The sequence below is a fragment of the Apus apus genome, chromosome 14 (genome assembly GCF_020740795.1).
Source record: "Apus apus isolate bApuApu2 chromosome 14, bApuApu2.pri.cur, whole genome shotgun sequence".
Taxonomy (NCBI): domain Eukaryota; kingdom Metazoa; phylum Chordata; class Aves; order Apodiformes; family Apodidae; genus Apus; species Apus apus.
This window is the reverse complement of record NC_067295.1, coordinates 2,961,524-2,980,920: the sequence shown is the minus strand read 5'-3', so window position 1 is coordinate 2,980,920 and position 19,397 is coordinate 2,961,524. Positions and strand designations below refer to the sequence as shown.

The following is a 19,397-nucleotide window of genomic DNA, read 5'->3' as shown; positions in this document are numbered from 1 at the left end:
GCTGATGATCCTTGGGGAGGCAGGTCTGGGAGAGCAGCACTGAGCTGGCACCTGTCTGGATCCCAGCCCCCAGAAAAGAGACAGGAGAGCAGAGAGAGGTACTGCTGGAACACAGTGTCGAGAGGCTGCTTCCCACTCCAGATGAACTGTGATCATGCTGTCTTACATCCTTGAGGCACCTTATCCTAGTGACCTGACTTGGCCTCAGAGCAGGAAAAGAACAAAGGTGACTTCAAGAGCATGAACTGGTTGAGTGAGAATCAACCTCCAAGTTTTGCAACCACCATGTGACGTGGTTTGTTTTGGCAAAGCTGACTCCCCAGCTCCGGATGATCCCATCCCTCCTTTTCATGGTCAGATAGGCCTGCATTAGTTACCCTCATCAGCATGTCTTGCTTGGTCCCCTGCTGTTTGGCTTACAGCTAAAGAGGGAGGTGTTTTCACCGAGATAATGGACTGCCTTTCCCTCTAGTGATGTTTTATATCTTCCTAAACACACTCTCTATTTGCATTAAACATGATGTGCACAGGAGTTGTCAGAATTGGTAAATAAACCTTTTAAGCATTTATGATGCTGGGCCATGACAAGTAGCACGAAGTCGTCAATTATTCCGGCACCCGTGACTGCTCCTCAGAGGCAGGAGAGCCTCCTCCTCCCTGGCAGAGGGAGGACAAGGTGCCGGCCATCTCCCTCGCTAAGGGAACTCATCATGCAGACAATCTGTCATGAAACCAGTCCCTTTCACCATGTGCCTCTGAATCACGTTGGTTACAGCATTTATTTCTGGCTGCACGACAAGGCAGCGGCCCAGCCTGGCACCCCAGAGGACACCAATTACAGCCACACTTTGTCCCAGTACCTGGAACTGTTTGATGTGCCGAGCGGAGCGATTGCCATGGTGAGGAGCATCCCTTGTACCGGCGAGGGGAGGGGTGGGTGGGCTGCGACCTACTTTAATCCCATACCTGGCTGCCAGCTGCAGGGATGTCGGCATCGGGGGGTGCCCCCAGCTTTGGCAAATGGAAAGTGGGAAAATGGGGCCTCCCCAGAGATCTCCCCACACGTGCCAGCATGAAGCGTGACACTAGAGGCACCCACTTGCCACCCCAGCAGGGAATAAACCCTAATCCATCGGATCTGCTCTGGCCAAATAGGCAGATTTGGCCAATTCTTGGCAGGGTGGGAGCAACTGTGGTGGGGCTGTGGGGCTTCCACAGGGCTCTGCACAGGGAGGCCACGGCAGCGGGGGCTGTTCTGCTCCACCCTCCCCAAAGCAGAGACAGGAGTGCTCAGAGACTCAGCTGCTGCCACTGCTTTGTGGGAATCATGGAATGGTTTGGGATGGAAAGGACCTTTAAAGATCATCCAGTCCAACTTCCCTGCCATAAGCAGGGACATCTTCAACAAGATCTAGTTGCTCAAAGCCCCCTCCAACATGACCTTGAATGTCTCCAGTGATGGGGCATCTCCAGCTTCCCTAGGCAACCTTGGCCAGTGTTTCACCACCCTCATAATAAAAAATTGCTCCATTATATCTAGTCTGAATCTACCTTCTTTCAGTTTACCACATCATAAACCACATGAATAAACTCGGAACTGGAAAAACACTCCAAGTGGTACCAAAGCATGGGGACAGAGATGTCATTCCATGGGCTGTGGTGAGAAACTGGCAGTGAGGGAAATCTGCCACTGGTCCTCTTGCTGGGACACCAAAGGGACATGGGGCCAGGTTTGCACTAACAGGCACTGATGCATTCAGCTGGAGAATGGTGACTGCAGCACCAGAGAACTTACCCAACTCACAGCCCAAACCAAAACATATCCCCAAAGGCTGCATGAAGCAAACTTGGAAATACTGCACTAAGGGAGAAGCTGACGTTTTTAGGTCTCTGGGCCTCTCTCCGTGGCCCACAGTGAGCATATTTTGTAACCCCTTTCCCACAGAGAAGGGCAAAGACCTCGTCCAGCAAACTGGGTCACTGCTGGGAACAGCCCAGCAGTGCTTCCTTCACCTGATCCCAAATATTAGCCTGGAAACTGGGGCTGGCAAATGCAATTGGGGCAGAATTGGGCCAAGGTCTGGCAGGCAGTGAGGACCAGCGGTGGTGCAGGCAGCTGGGGCTGGGGAGGCAGCAGCCACTGCTGCAAGGTCCTGCAGTCACCATGCGGGACATCAGTCCATCTCCCACGCCTGAGGTTTTGTTCCTCTGCAGCAAAAGGAGGCAAAGGGGCTAAAACTGTCTGGTGGTGCCCAGCAGCACACACTGCAACAAAAGATCTTGTTCATTTGACAAAAGCAACCCAAACGACACTAAAATCGTCCTGCCGACACCACCAGCAATTGTCAGCCTGGTTGGTTCATCATCTTCACAGCTTCTTTTGCCAATAATGACTTTGCTTTTCTGCCAGCATCAGTGTGTTATTTAGGTCAGATGGGGGCTGTGGCAGCTTCTCCCCACCCTTGCCTTGCATCTCAGCTGCCTGTTTTCCTCACCCAGATGCTCAGCAGCCGTGCCAGCAGGGACATGAGGTGCTGGGGCTGCCTGGGGCTTTTCCCAGACAGCCCTCAGGGATTGCTGGCAGTGTGGCTCAGAGGGGCCAGCAGCTCCTTCAGGCCACACTCAGTTCCCAGCATCAAACTTGGTAATTTCTGCACAAAAGGCCACGTGGTCCTCAGATCAATGCCGTTTACACCGCACTCGTTCATGGTACCAGCTCACAAAAATAAATATCATTGACCATAAAGGTAAGAGGCACTACCAGGCAATGATGAACAACCCCTTCCCTGTGCAAAATCCCGTCCCAGGGTGGATTTTCTTGGAAGCATCAGCTCCAAGAGAGAAGTCCATCCATGCAGGAGGCAATACTCAGTGGGTGGCATCAGTGAAGCACTTCACATCAACTGAGCACATTGCTAAAGGCACTGCCCTCGCTCAGCATCTCCAGGGGTCACTCCCATCAGAGGTACCACAGCCCCAGGTACCCCAAGACCCTCACATTGGACTAGATGACATTTAAAGGTCCCTTTCAACCCAAATCATCCTAAGATTCTGTGATCTGCAAACCCTCCCATTCAGGGTGTGCATGTGGGTGGTGCCTTTACAACTCAGGCAAACATACCAAGACCCTTAAGGTGGGAAGTTCCTAAACTCCCTGCACACAAAACCACCTGCACATGCCTGCCCTGAGATGGGGAGCTGCCAGGGGGTGCAGAAGGGAGAGCTGGAGGCCTTGGAGGCACCACCAGCAGCTCACTGTAGAGGTGATGAAGGGAATGATCTCAACAATGTGGTAAGGCAGGACAGAGCGACACTGGACACAAGTCTGGCGGACAGCAAAGGTTGTCCTGTCCCATGTCACACAGATAACAGTCATAAACCACCAGGATAACACACAGAATAAAATGGTTCAAAAGTTCAGAAATTGTTCTTGCAGATAAGAGCCTCAGTGATGGAAGTTCCCAGCTTCCTGCAGAAAGAACACGGCTGTGATGAAAATAATCATTGCACCAAAGCAATTATGGATGCTTGTCTTGTGCAGTTGACTAAGCAGGTTCCCCCCGGTCACAGGTCACTCTGGATTGCTGCTCAGAAGCCAACTAAGGCTGATAATGAAGCTCAGAGCCGGGAAGCACCTAATTGCTTAATTGAGCACAAGACATTTCTCTTCTCACACCCTAGGTATCCCTTCAGAGCAAAGCCTGGATGAGGGCATCACGGCGCTGAACCGGGGACAGGACCACGGCAGAGCCCTGCGTGGGACGGGAAGTGGAGCAGCCACACAGCCCAGCTCCCACATGCCTGCAGCCACAATCCCAAGCCAACCCGCTCCTAAAATTGGTCTGCTCTGCCCTCCCCTCCTCCGCCCCCAGCTGGGAGCCTTTCAAAAATCCAGTTTTTAAAAACAAAAGAGACATCCCGTGGGCTCCTCAATCGCTCCCCCCGCCCACAGCAAAAGTCCCCAAAGAATACAGCGAGGAGTTCTAAAGGCTGGATTACAGCACCGGGGGTGGAGGGACCCCCGAGGCTGCCTTTTCTCTCGCTATCAGCAGCCAACACGCTTCAACAAGCAGCCCCAAAGAGGCACCGCTCCGGCTCTGCCGGCTCCATCGCCCCCGCGGGGCGGGCAGCGGGAAACCGGCCATCACCGGGCACCAGTGACTCAAAAGAAAAGAAAAATAGAAAGAGCAGGTGAGACACAGCCTTCCCAGCATCGCTGCGGTAACGGTGCCACTGTTGTATGACTCGTGAACCCCTCCCTGGCCAGCAGAACCCTGGGTCTGACCTGGCTGGTATCTCTACGCAAAGGGACAGGATGAGTCCTTTCCAAACATCATTACCTCTCCAGGCTCAAGCAATAAGCACCAGGTAGCCCTGGAGGGCTCACTGAGCTGGGAATGGAGGCAGTTATTACTCTGATGACCACCCTGAAGCTATCCCATCACTCGCACAGGGGCTTGCCTTGCCTGAACAGGCTCCAAAGCCTGCTAGTCATCACTCTCAGCCCAGCTTCAGTGTCCAGGAGAGGCAAGGGAAGAACCCAACCATGTTGAAACAGCTGGGCAAAATTAACTTCACATTGCAGTCACCTGGAATGGCCTTGGCCCCTCAGGGTGGGCTGGTATTTCACCTATGTTCTGCTAGAGGTGAGCTGCACCCATCTTCTAGAGCGTCTCCTCCAAACCCAAGGTCCAAATGGGGCTTTTCCAGTCTTCTGGCTTGGCCTTGCCGTTTCCCTTCAAGGCACAACTGCTGCACAGGCAGAGCCACCCCCAATGAGCCCCACAGCACTCACAAACTCATGACATAGAGCAGAGCCAGCACAGCCAGCCATGTCAGCCCTGGTAGGACACTGAGGGCTCTGCAGGGTGAAAGTGTGAGGTACAGCTGGGACAGATGAGGACTCCGTGGCTCTCCCAGCAGTTCCCTATCAGTGCCTCGCTGTGACCCAGCAAGCCTCGCTGACCCAGGAGCCAGCAGGACCACTGGGAACAGAGACTGTCCCTCCCATCAGCTATGTTTTTAATTAAAGGCAGGCAGAAGGCTTTGCATTGCTTCCCAGACAAGTATGTCACTCGTGCAAGAGACTGCCGAGACATTCCCCAGTGAAATCCAAGGCTGCTGTGTCATCGAGACATCAGCTGAACATGCTCAAGCTCTCTACACTGCCTACATTTAATTCTGGTCCCATTCATTTCAAGTTTCTTACAATTTCTCCAACAGGCCCTAGCTGGGACAAACACAGAAGGGTGAGGGCAGGTCTTGGTGTCACTTCCAGGAGGGCAAAGCTCTTAAATACATGTGCAAATTCCAACCTGAGATCTCTGCGCCTGGGAAATTACCCAAAGTACTAAACAACCCATTAGCTCTGACCCTGGCATAATTGAATCTGGGAATTCAGTAAGAGTCTGTCTCTCCTAACAGCAGTTGAAGATAAAGCCTCCCAGATCACATATAAATTGCTGGCATTGAGGAAAACTTCTGCAGTAAACCTCTCTGCTGCCCTCAGAATGTCAAAGGACCTATTCCTGTGGTGTATCAGTCAAACAATACCATTAAGTAGCACAGGTGGTATTTAAAGAGATTGCAGATAAGAGTTTGAAGAGACTGCCTGCTAAGTGCACAGATAATCCTGCTCTTCCACACAGGAAACAGCAGCTTCTTAAAAACAGGTTTAATTTTGTTTATGATTTTGAAGAGAAAATTAAAAAATTCTTCTGTTACACATGATCCATCCTGCGCAAACAGGGCTACCCTCCCCCAGCCTGCACACAAGGCAGGGGAAACCACCCCCCAAGGTGGTTGCAAGGAAACCTGCCACACTCATCTTGACACTGATGATTTTGGCCACACTGCTGCACCCCTGGTCCTTATTACAAATCCAGGAATAAACCTGCTGCTGGCTGAAGGCATCCAGCCACATCAAAGCAATTCACTGGGGCTGGATCCAGCACTGCAGAGTAAACATCCCTCACCCCCCCACACCCTGCAGGGGCATTTCTGTGCACAGCAGTAGGGTCAGGTCCTTACCAGTGGCTCCTCACACCGTTGAGCACCAGGATAACAGTGCCCAGGCAGTAGCAGGCAGCACGGGGAGAGCCGAAGGCTCGGCTGAGCGCTCGCGTTCTGTGCTCCCATCTGGCTACCTGAAGAGACAACAGAAAACAAAGCAGGTAGTTGGGCTGGGCCAGGGTGTGTTGGTGCTGCCCCAGTGTCCTGGTTTAAGACAGGATTAAGCCAATTTTTCTTTTACTGTTTTTTGTCCTTGGTTTGTTTTCCTTTAGAAAAGTCTCTGTTAACTAGCAGAAAGCTTTCCAGCTAGTGGACTGATGAGCCAGCCCCTTGGTCCCATGTGGGGACACACACTGTCTGTGCAGCTTTGTGTGAGGAGCAAGCAGAGGCCACTGCTGGGATATGGCTTAAACCAAGCCTGGGGATGAAAATTCCTTCCCCAGGCCAGCCAGCAGCACTGAGGCACTTGCTCATGGGAAAAAAATAACTCACACATTAGTTTTGGGGAGTATGTGGCTTAGACATCTGCCCAACAAGGCTGAAAGCACTGCTAATGCTGTCCCCAGGCCACCAAAGCCAACAAATCCCTGCACATTGGGTCTAGTATTGCTCTTCTGGAAGGAAAACAGATCCCTGAGCATGGGATAGACCACAGAGACACTCAATTCTCAGTAAAAGAAAGGTAGAGACAAACTTATCAGGATTTATAGTGATAGGACAAGGGGTGATGGCTTTAAACTGAAGGAAGGCAATTTATATTAGACATAAGGAAGAAATTTTTTACAGTGAGGCTGGTGAAACACTGACCCAGGTTTCCCATAGATGGTAGATGCTCTATCCCTGGAAACATTCAAGGTGCAGTTGAGGCTTGAGCAACCTCATCTACTTGAAGATGTCCCTGCTCATTTCTGGGAGGTTGGATTAGATAACCTTTAATGTCCCCTTCCAACCCAAACCATTCTACAATTCCGTAATTTTCTAGGCTGCACCATCTCCGACATTCAGCTGTAAGGGATCAAACCCAGCAGGAAAAACCTTCTTTATGTTACTTCCAGAAAAGTCTGCAAGTAGCTCCTCTAGGCTCTCACTCTCCCTCTCCTTCTTTTGCCCTCCCCCCCATGTAAGACTTGGCCCAGAGAGCTGCTTCTACTTATATAGGCTGAACCAGCTGGCCTGCATTACTACTCAGCAGCTGCAGCCATTAAGGGCTCATCTGCACTCCACACCCATTCCTGCACAGCTGTCTCAAGGCCATCCCACCAGAACCCCCATGCAGGATGCATCTCCAGGCAGGCATCATCATTCTTTGCAGCACACCTTTCTCTGGCTGCAAATAGAAGCTCCATGTTCTGCAGCAGCTGATGGGCCCCTGCCCAAAATACCTCACAGCTCAGGAGATACCCTCTCACCCTGGGTGGCTGCTGCATGTGGGTGGCTGGAGCTGCTCCCAAAATCTGCAGGACTGCATCCACCCCAGTCCCCAAATCCAGGACCCCCACTCCCAAGCTGATGAAAATACTTAGAGCTACTGCTTTCTACCTTCCCAGTATCCCTCAGAAAGCTGTCACTGTATTTATTGACTCTTCTAGGCTCCATGTTCAGGTGCCAAGCCTGGAGTTTGGAGCAGACCCTAAATTTAAGCCATGCAGAGCATGCCTGGGCAATGAAGCAGGAGGTGGGAGTCAGCAGAACATCTCACCACCAATTTGCTTCTCAGACATGGCTGGCACTTAATTAGCTTCAAGTGCACTTCACCCCCTCGTGTGGAGCCTGGGCAGCTTTTGGAAGGCACCTGCAGCTCAGCTCTTCATTTACTCTGAATCCATTTGGTCATTTATTGCTTTGATTTGAGCAGAAAAAGACAGCTTTGCAGGTCCTGCTCTCTTCCCAGGCTGCTGCAGGAGCACAAAGCTCTGCTGGTGAAGGGGGACTCTTGGCTTTGGGAGGGGAGAACGATGAAAACCTCTGATAAGCAGGGCACTGATTTCACATGCTGAGAGCTGATTCAATTAGTTATGCAATGATTGCTCTGAAATTACAAATCCACTCATGACAGAAAGAGCCGCTTTACTGCCTTTTTTCTGGCTGGTATAAATAGTTTGTATTCTAAATTGAATTTAAAACACCCTGCGTCATGCTGCTGCTAAATGGGAGCTGCTGGTTGAGTGCTGCAAGGGAAAGAAATACAGGATGAGTTACCACCTTTGGGAAGCAAAAAGAAGTGGCCCTAGAGGTGACTGAGTCACAGGTGGAAAAATGCAGCCACGTGCCTGTTATCTGTACCAACTTCCTAATTCCCTGGAAATTATTCTGGTGGTGTTTGCATGGATGGCAGCTCCTGGCTTGCTTGGAGAGTTTTGTAAAGCATCTCAGCCAGTGCAGGGGTGAAGCTGAAAGAGAAGGCAGCACTACTGGGATCAGAGGGGAGAGCCCTTGTGCCACATGGAGCCATTGAGGTGGCCTCATCAATACCCTCACCTTTAGAAAAAGGCCCATCTGGGAAGCAAGGGAGAGCAGTGGGGCCAGGGGATGCATTTTTGAGCCCTTTGGGGCAGCAGTTGGCTCGGCTGTGTTTGGGATCATTCCCAGCACAGCCTGGCTCTCACTGCTGATGTGGGACTGAAACACTAACTTCTCTTTAGCTGTCACAGCCTCAAGATGGGACCCTGGGCTCCTTTCCGAGCCCGTGGGAGTCATCCCAAGCCTGCATGGGGCTGGAGGCAGCAGCACCCACCAAGCCCCGCAGTGATATTTCTGCAACAATTAATTTGTTCCGGTTCTGGTTCTATTCCTTGAACAACTAATTAATTCTGGCTCATCTCTAATTTTCTAATTTTACTTGTTTCTAGCTAATATTAGCTCTTGTTTGACCCATGGCTACGCAGCTGGCTTGATGTTTTTACACAATCATGAACCAACGTGTTACTATTTATTGCATGATGGATGCAAAATGTTCTCAGCATCCTCCATGGCCATGTGCAGGGACATGGCTGGGCTGAGACCAGCAGCCTCCTGGGCAGGACTGGCTATTCCCAGTATGCCATTTACTCTTCCAGCTAATGCCAGCACCATGCTGCAAGCAGAGCATGGGGTGGAAAACCCCAGGCCATGGCTGTGTGTCCTGGTGAGGGAGGGGAAAGGAGCATTTTTATTTTTCTTCCCACCTCCAAGTTTGGAAATGGAGTTAATACAAAGTTTCCTGACTCACCCAAGGGTCAAAGCAATAGAAAAATTCAATACTCCTTTTCCAAAGTTCCCAGCTCTACCACTTCTGGATACTCGGTGAAGGCTGTAAGTAGTTTTTTTTAATGTTTCCCCCAGTGCTCATTACTGAAATAAATCAAGGGGTGGATGTAGCTGGGGAGAGCTCTAGAGTCCCATGTTCTGCCTTTGGCAGCCATCCAGTGCTTGTGGAGGGCAGGCACAGACAGCTGATGTTCCAAGGAATTGCATCCCCCTCAATATAAATTTGGGGCTGATTTCTACATAACCAAAACCAAGTCATCTCCCCAACCGCTCAGGCAAGTGTGTAAACAAAAATGAAAGCCCCATCACCCTTCCCCAGTGGCTGCCCTGATGCAAAATGGAAATGCTCTGAGTCTTTTTTTTTGGGCAGGCAAATCTCTCCCAACCACCTCAAGAAGGGCCACAAATAACCATTCAAAAAGCAATTTCATCTCACAAACCTGTCTCCACAGCTGGTCAACAGGAAATGCTCTTCCAGCTCTGTGTGTATGGCAGATCATTGCCTCTCATCAATATTTAGTATTTGTTTCAAGGAAATTGATTGTTTGTGGCTGCCACCCAGGGAAGCTGGCTTTTGAACGGGCTACACTTTAATTTGCTCAACCCCAGCTCTGAAATACAGACTGTGTGGATTTGCATGACCCCAGTTCTATATCTGGCTGGGCCCAGAGATAAGGAATGAAAGCAGATAGCCCAAAGGCTTAGGGTTAAGGGACGTTTTGCATCTCGATGCTAATCAGCTGGTCTATGTCCTCATGTTGCCCCATCACTGTAGTATCCCAAGAAGACAGTATTTGCCAGCTAGAAGGATTTTGTCCCATTGTCTAGGAAGCAGCTCGCCGAGGGACCCAAGAGTCAGAAATTCCATGAGAAGCCCAGAGGAAGAACAATCAGCTCCTGGGGCATGTCTGCACCCTGCTCCCAAGAAGATGCGGGTGCTCAGGGTGAGCCCTGGATGCATGGCTGATTCAGCCCTAACTAAAAAAAAACCCTTCAGACAAAAGGGACCTGAGCACATTTTTAAACTTTCTCCTTCAGCGTGGCCACTCCCAGGCCAGCCATGGGGGTGCTGGGGTAGGAGAAACCCCAACTCTGGACTTAGGTGGCTCCATGTGAGCATCTCCCCCTGCAGGAGAAATGCCCTGGCTAGCTTGGAACCTGATGAAAGGGCAGGAAACCTGACATTACCTGTATTTCACCTATGGAGACCAGAGGCACTGACCTATTCCTCTGTTATGAAAAATCTGTGTTTCCTTTCTGATTCCCTGGAATCCCTCCTTAAAGTGTAACAACATTCTCTGCTGTCACTGCTTGGATGCTGCAAAACAACCCTGCTTGCAGCTACTACATTTCTCTAAAAGACAAGGAGGAAAAAGATACACCTGAGCACCCAAACTCCGGCTGTGGTGCTTCCGGGGGGAGCAGAGCCAAGGCAGAACAGGCACTGCAGAGCTGACCTTTGCTGGCTGCCAGAGGAGCCAGCCTTTCCAGCTGTCCTCAGAAACTGTTGAGGGAATGAGTGTGGCCTGACCTTATCCCTCCTCACAAACCACCATCAAGCCTCTCTGCAGTCGGCAGTTTATTGCCCACGTGCTGGTGGGGCAGTGCCCATGGTGCTGGTTGAACACCAGGGCCAGGCTGGAAGCTCCAGCCTGGGCTCCTGCGGCTGCTCAAGGCAAACATCCAAGAGCTCATGCTACTTCCAGGTGAGAAGTTTTGCTGTTCCAGGAGACTGCAAACCTCAGGAGAGAGTGGAACAGGATACTAAGGAGGGCTGGTCCTGGGGACAGCGTGTGGCACAGAAGCAGCCCCAGCAGCCCATGTGCAGCCTCATCCAAAACACCAGCCTGGCACCGGGCACCAGCACAAGTTTTCCAAAGGCATGTGCAGGATACACCCCGGGGACCAGCGTGCCACCAGCAGCAAGAACATGATTAGCAGGAGCTCTGGGCAGCGAAGGCAGAAGAAAAAGAACAGAACAAACCACGGTTTAATTTGTACAAGCTGGTAATTATAGTTGCTATCTGTCTGAAATCTCTATTGAGTTTATTTAAATATGTTCTCCGTGAAGGCCATTCAGACAGGAATTATCAAGGTGTTGCAGCAGAGGAGATAATACCATGCAGTTTTCAACAGATCAAGGGCTGATTAGGAGGAATTAATTAGCTGCTTAAACAGTCCTTGACTCGCTGCAGCAATTAGCCGTCACCTCCCCGCAGTCACGTTCCTGTGCAGCAGCAGCAGCAATACAAAGTGCCCATCAGCAGAACTGCCCTTACCCTGCTGCCCAGGCTGGCCCTGGGAAGGTGCCCTAACCCTAGGGGGTTTGGCCCTGGGCTGGGGCTCGGCAGTGGCACGTGGGGCTGTGGTGACACCCTCGCACCCACCGTGGTACCTGTCACCTTCCCATCGCCGGTCAGTACCTGTGCCTCTGGCTGTGACTCCCAACGTGGGGCAGACAAGGGACGTCTTCCCTCTTGTAGCCTTTAGCCAGCCAGTCTTTTGTGCATCCCCCATCTCTTACATGTTAGAAGCCACCAGTTCTCAGCTGTGTTACCTCACCGGGGCTGGCTGATCATGCAGCCTGAATCCCACGTGCCATCACTTGCCATGCTGTTGGTGGGGTGGGAGCACCTCTGCCCATCCCACCTTCTCCAAGCCCTCATCCCACCCAGCCCTGCCTGCTGCATCCCCTCCATCCCACCAGACACCTTCCAGAGGCAGGACTAGAAGCCGACTCTTGGGGCAACCACGAGATCACCTTCTGTCCCTCCTGCCAGCAGAGCTCCCAGGGGAGCTGGTCGCAGGACTCCAGCTCCTGCCAGCATCCCAAAAAACTCCACCTTGTTTAATTGCTTCCTGCCTGCACTGAAGAAAGCCGTGGTGGCTCTGGACTACCTGATCTAGAGACCGAGTTATTCCTCTGAAGGCTTCTTAGCTCACAGGCACTCAATTACCAGGAGCCATGAGACAGTAATGGACCCTGAAAGCTTTTTAGCAAATTATTAAAGCCCTGCGAAGTTCCCCCACTAAGCACTGGAGCAGCAGCTTCCAGTTCATGCAATTAAAGCACTGAAGTGATATTGGAAGAGACAGGCACCGTCTTAACAGCTTCCTGTGAGCTGCAAGGCAATGCAGGCCAGAGACTTTGCCCACACAGCTTGTAAAGGTCTTTTTTATGTTAATGTAGCAAGAAAAGATGCACCCAAAGAGGGATGGCTGATGAGCAATGGGTGCTGGGGACAGCGGGTGACAACCAGCGCCCATGCACATGGAGCTGGGAGCAGGGCAGGGACTCCCATGGGAGCCTGGAGGTCCCAGACACCTCAACCTGATGGGCAGAGAGAGCCCTGACGTGTGTCCCAAGAGGTGGGGATGGGCTGCCTCAGCCATGAAAGTTCTCCCCTAGAGGCTACACCCATTAGTTTTTTCCCCTTTCCCTCTTCCCCACCGGGATGATGGCAGTAACAGCTGCCAGTGAGCCATATCTGAGGGAGATGGCTTAACTCATCTGTGTCTGCCAAGGGCTTTCAGTTTGGAAAGGAAGGCGTCAATTCAACTCAAAGCAGACTTTTCCATTGCCTTTCACAGGCTCTGGATGGGGGGATGTTGTTTATTCCAGCCAAAAGAAACAGCAGCAGGGTTGGGGAGAGAGAAGGGGGTGTGTAGACTGGCTAGGCAACGATGCTGTGATGTGGAACATCCAGCTGGAACAGTGGGCTCTGTGCCTGGTGACAAGGACTCACGGAGGGAATGAACACGTGTTTGCAGGATCTTGCAGTGAAACCAGAGGCCTGGAAAGCACAAAAGGCTGCAAAAAACTGAGAACATCTAAGGGGTTGAAGAAGAGAGCCATCCACAAGTGGAAAGCAAGACAGGCTCCACTCCAAAACCAAGGGGCTCGTTGTGGAGCTGCAGTGAGACGAGCCGGCACGACAAGCCCACACTGCCCATAATGGCCATTGTCCAAACAAGAGAGGTAATTGGTTCATCCTCTTACACAAGCTGGAGTGCCTCTTCTAGTGACTCTTTCCCAACAAACACCACCACTGAGGGGGTCAACAGGGTCCAGTCTGAGCACTTCAACACAGGGAGAAGAGTGAAGTGACTACACTTTGTTAGAAGTGGGAGGATGACTGTTAAAGAAACCCAGCCTGCCTCCACCATGTGTGAGTTCAGCCTAAAAAATAATCCCCCTTGTACCCATCCCCAGGGAAAGTAATTGGACTGAAATGGCACAGGTCACCTCAGCTAACAGCCTTGAGCTGTGGAAACAAAACAAGCTGGCAGGTAAATAGACAAAGGTTTCATAAGGACCAGGTAAGCTTTACCTCAAAGCCAACCCTTGAGATTACCTCCACACAAGTCTTTACCTTTAATCCACTCATGATAAACAGCTAGATAATAGATTTAATTTCCCTAATAGCACTTATGTGATTTGTCCAAATACCATCTCATTAGCTGGTTGCAACAAAAACAAGCCCCTGCGTAACATACGCCAAGGCAGCCTGGGTCTGTGGATGTTCCATGAGCCACATCCTCTCCTCTTCAATAAAAATAAAACTGACATGGAATATGGGCTGGATTTGCTAGCAATTTCCAACACAAGATCTGAACGGTTTCTCCTTGAGCAAGGAGCTCATGATTTATGCCCAAAGAGCTGGAAGCTGAAGGGAGGTGATTTCAAGTAACTCAGAATGAGCTGTTTTAATTCCTTTTCAGAGTGGGCATTAGGAACCCCTATGAGCAGCTCCCCAAGACTGAGCAAGGGAAGGGCGATGTGTTCCAACCACAGGGAATCAGCCTGCACAGCTTAAACTGACACTCCTGGCCAACAAAATCCATGGAAAATGGATTTGTGAAATAATGATTTCTCCAGATGGCAGCGCGGGATGGGGAAGGACCTTTCCAGTCCCAGTCCGGGATGTGCTCGGGACAGCCAAGCACTGGGAGGGGCACGAGTTGTGTGTGGGGACGGGGAGCAGCCATGACCCTCTAATCCAGTAATAAAACCTAGTAAAATTATCTCCCAAGATTAAGGAAAGGCAGAAGCTTCCCCTGCACCAGGATTTGGGGTTCTGCTAGAGCCCAGAAGGAAGGCAAGTGCTGCCAGATAAGCATCCCACACACAGGATGGGGAAGCATTTTCCCTGGTCTTTTGCTGGGGCTTTTTTCATCTTACATGCCCAGATGACTTGGCCCACACTCAGCTTCCCACTGCACACAGCTCCCATCCAGAACAGCACAAACCTCCTATTTTCATATATTTTTCTGAAGCTTGGAGCACTTTCTCTGAGCAAAAGAGGTCTGATTTTGCTCTGGCAGTCCACGGCAGGCCCCTTCCCAGAGGTGTGTGTCGATCCTTCAGGTCAGTGAGACTATCCTTGCCCATCTCACATCCCATATTTGCATTTTGATGGGTTTTTTTTCCTCCCTGTTACTCATCCACCACAGAAAGAAGCAAAGCTCCTCACAGCCCCTTTATGAAAAAGGGCCTACCCAAAAGACCCATTTCCAAACAAAGTGATCCAACAATAGCACTGACGATGTTTGAACTGGCATCATTTTAGAAAGACAAGCTCTTTGCTGCACCACTCTGTCAGCCAGGCTCAGTACAAATGCCACGTTACAAGACAAACCCCTCTCTTTCCTTTTTTTTAACACTTCCCTTCTATTTTCGTGCCTCCACTCCCTTGCCTTATTTCCAAATCAGGCCCTGGATCCCAGTGGCTCCACAGTGCTGAGGTCAAGCCCCTCCGAATTCGACTTCAACACCTTGGGTTTGGTTTTAAATGCAGGGACAAAGCTTTCTATCTCCTTCACAAAGCATCCATCCTGCTCCTAAAAGCTTTCTGGCATTTGCTGCAAACCTCTGGTTCAAATTGCTATTGCTGTTGAAATAAGGTCAGTCTGATTAGAAAACTGTTATTCTATCTGGAATAAAAATGGGCAGTCTTCAGTGAGGGCATCCTATGTAAGAAACATCCTCTTACTGAGCAGAGACAAGTCTTCACTGGCACCAGGTAAAAGGAGATTGAGGTCACCTAACGACTCTGACATTTCTTGCAGCTTCTGATTCATTGCAAGGAGACCATATAAAGCTGTACCAAAGATGTCAGCTAATGCAAGTGCCTTTTATGCTCTTCCATATGACCTGGATTTATGTCTTCAGGTACCAGTGTGAGCACCCAGCTCTGTCACCACATCCCCAACCAGCCCGACCTGCCCACATGCCACTGCCTGCAACTGAAAATGGGGGCTGGATGCTGCAGTATTTCAAGCTGGGCAATTCCTCAAGTAGATGAGGCTCATGGCAGTGGAAATACTTTGCCTCTCTTGTTGTAAAGATTTAATCAGAAGCTTTAGTTCTTATGATAAGAAGGAACTGGCAGGAGAGAAAGGGATGGAAAAAGGCTAGGGGTGACCAACAAGAAGCTTCTCAAGACGCAAACACACCAACACACAACCACAACATGGAGGAAGAAAAAGCAGTTGAGCCATCCCAGAGCTGCCTGGGACCTTGTGTTTGATGTGAGGCTCTTCAGACCTGGGCACCATCTCTGCTGTTTGCTCTCATTAATAGGTTGGTTTGGATTCCAGCTCACTCAGCTCATTAGCCATGCTGCCCAAACTGATCCTAATTCTGGATCACTCCTATTGCTACCAATAAATAATAAAATTGCCTCCACGCAGGGGTTGTTTTCTTCCTCTCTCCCCCTAGTGCAGGTCTGGTAGCATCTCATGTATCTGTTAATGAAGTCCATTATATCCAGAGTTTCTCAGCAAGTAAAAATTACCATCATTAGCCAGTGACTGACGAGAGACAGAAGCACCATTTCTGCCCAGGCAGGCAATAACAGGACGCCAAGTACCCAACCCAGGGAGTCGAGCCTTGCTCTCCCATAATATGGTACCCAATGTTCTTCATTAGCATCTCTCTTTTTCATAGAGCAAGACAGCGTCCTGCAGCAGGTCGTAATTACACTCAACAATTAACTCAGAGAGAAACAATGACGGGTGCTGTAGAGGCACATATTGCAGCAAGGTTGTGAAAAGGTGAAGTGGAAGATGATTAGGAACATTTTAAAGCTCTGCCTAAAACTGAAAACAAAAACAAGCAGAGGCACAAGCAACAGCACGGCCGTTTTCCTTCTACACTACTTTGTAATTTTTGGTTTAAGTAGTAAAGAAACACAACAATTACTCTTTTGGTTTCAATAACCCAATGAGCAGGACGGGCAGTCTCAGACCAGGACTCCTTGTGCCATTTGCCAACCACACACAAAGCTGGCTCGGCTTCTCCCAGAGCTGCAGCCACTCGCTTGCTGCCCTTTTGTGAAATTAGGGTTTAATTCTTTGGAATAAGTCTGCTAATAAGGACTCCCAACACACCCATCCTTTGGACAGTGTGTACTCACTCATCGCTCCCCCAGGGGCTGTGACTGGGGGGGGAATGGAGAAGGGGGGAGAAAAAAATAAATATGCCTCACAGAGCACAAAATGCAAGAGAAATCCAATCCCCTTTCACAGAGTAGTGAGAGTTCGTTGGAAAAGAGGTACTGGCTGCACTGGCTGAGCTCAGCAGAGCACTGATTTTGGCTGCAGAGCCTCCCGTCCTCTCCCTGCTGGACATATCATGTTCCACACTCTGTGTTAAGCCTCCCCTGGGAACATTTCCCACGGCACTGAGGACAGACACGTGCTGCTGTCATCCTGGTGGCCAACAATAGAGAGGGACAATTTGATCTCTATGTAAGGCATAGAGAGGCCAGGCACTCTGTTCCCCTCTCCTCAGGGATGAGATGTTCAAACTTCATGGCACAACAAGTAACAACAACCTGAAGGGTTAAATCCAATTATCAAACCCCCTTGGGCTTGTTGGTGTTATCACTGGGGTTCTGGTGGGTGCTGATGAGTGTAACCATGTGCCCTGTGGTATTTGTTCAATGAAGTAAGAGTAGCCCAAAAGCTGGGTGGTCAGTCATCCCCAGACCCAGTGATCTACGCCCCAGGGGAGCTTCTTCTCCCTTCTGCAGGCTCAAAGTTCAATGCAGAGACGCACAGATGAGCCCTGCATGCAGTGCTCGAGTCTTTTGCTCTGTGCATTTGCACTGGAGCCCTGCACAGAGGTGGATGGAAGAGGCTGAGCAAGCCCTTCCAGCCAAGAATTCCTGCACATCTGCACCAGGGACCAAAGCCTGATGGGTACAGGCAGGAAAGTAATGTTCCTCAGTTGGGCAATGCACTCGCTTTGGTTTCCGAGCACATTAATCTCTGGAAAATAATTGCATGACACAGTCTTGAAATGAAACTAATTCATTGCTGCTCTCCAGCTTTGGGAACCAAATGAGTAACTCTGTAGTCATTAAAACAATATCCTGGTAAAAATAAACAGGAAAGGGCACTTAATAGAAACGCTTCGTAGTTAAAAATATGGTATCTTGCCTGAGGTCATCCAGCTTCTAATAGGAACAGCCACGCGTGCCCCAAGGTGATCTGATCTGGTATTGCTCCAGCCCTGTTATGGGTGTACACTGTAGTCACACACAGATGGATGTTTATTTTTCCAGTTCAAAATCCTCCCAGGACTTTGCAGATTGAGCATCTGCTGTGGGACTCACTGCAGAAAACACAGCTCCAAGGGAAGAGGCAGGAACAGGCACATCTGACTAGATGGGGGGGATGTGGGATTCCTCTTCTTCTCACCCAACAAGACTGATGAGGAGGAGGCTCAACTTTTTATTTCTAGAAGGGGCATTTCTCTAGCAAAGGAGAGGCGGGAGCCAGAGGTGGTCATGCTGAGCACCAGGCAGGCACAGAGCTGATGCTGCAGAAAGGGCAGGAGGCGAGAAAAGTAGGCAGAAATAGTACTGAAAGGATCATAAAAGCTGCAGGTACATTTTCCTTCCCTGAAAATGTCTTTGTGCTTTTATGGCAAGGAGCTGCCATGAAAGCAGTGTACTTTCATAAGCGAAGCACAAACCAGATAATGAGCAAACCTCCCACTGCACAAAGGAGGTGAGGAGGGTGTTCGGTGAGCCCTGACCATCAGGCTTCCCACAGCTGCCCAAGGCTGAGAAAATTGCTGAAACCCATCTCCATTTCACCCACTTCAGGGGTGTGAGCTGCTCACAGCCTGCTCTTTCTTCCCAAAAGCACCCCCCCCAAAAAAGAAAAAAGGATCACACCAAAAAATTACTGTGCCTACACAGATAGCAAGTGAAAGCCTTTCAGCCAGACAGTGCAGCAGGTCGCATGTCCTGACCTGCACCACAGGCCCATGGCTGCATCATCCCTGGTCTGGAGGAGGAGAGAGGGAATGAAAAAGGTTTTGCAAGGAAAAAGAACAACAAGCCAGATATTGCCAAATCCAGATGACTTGGTAGCGCAAAGTTTGTGATTTCAATGACACATGGGAACATCAAGAGCTCCCACCAGCCTTTTTCTCCCTGAGCCCAACGTTCCTTAGGAGACAGGGAGTTTGATGAAGCCACACACAGGTGTGCAAGCCTGGAGCTTCCAGCTTCTCTGGCAACCTCATCTGTAATTTTCTAAGAGCGCTGCCCCTCTTTCCCTGCACATGAGCAAGCACAGAGGTTTGGATGGCTTGGCAGGGAAAGGGAAAATCAGGCAGTGGCTTGCTGGGTAGGGCTATTTCATCCCACAACTCTTCACCCCAGCTGGGGCCACCTTCTGGAATCCAAGCTCCTTGCCCAGACCAGCCAGGCCATGGCTGCTCCCACCCCTCTGCAATGCATGGACTAAGGGCACTTCCCAGGCACACTGTGTCCATCGCTCATGTCCTCCATCAACATGTCACACAACAACACCAGCTTCCAAAAACTGACTCTTTCTCCCTGAGAGAGGTTTTTAAGCTGTGTCAGGATGCCTCAGAAAGGGGAAGGGAAGGGAGCCAATGCAGGCAGGGGGAGTGCAGATACTTATTTGCTTTAACTGAGATGAGGCTCCCAATATCTACAAGGAACCAGTGCCCACCCAGCGCTGCTGTCATCAGTGCTGAACTATCTGTTTCCACACTGAGGAGAGCAGGGATGTGGGACGCTCCTGCCAAGCACCATTTCCAGCTATTCCTGTCACTGGGGACACACTATAGGTGGAAAAGAGAAGGGAAGTTTTGC

At 50.4% G+C, this 19,397-nt stretch overlaps 1 protein-coding gene across 3 annotated transcripts in view; it reads right to left on the bottom strand.

The window, feature by feature from the left end:
* Positions 1-19,397, bottom strand: part of PEMT (phosphatidylethanolamine N-methyltransferase) — a 41,483-nt gene that overhangs the window by 12,808 nt on the left and 9,278 nt on the right. For all 3 annotated transcript variants that reach the window (XM_051632088.1, XM_051632087.1, XM_051632086.1), the window contains exon 3: positions 6,031-6,146. In XM_051632088.1, the coding sequence (XP_051488048.1) occupies positions 6,031-6,146 (116 nt within the window). The remainder of the gene's footprint in view (positions 1-6,030; positions 6,147-19,397) is intronic.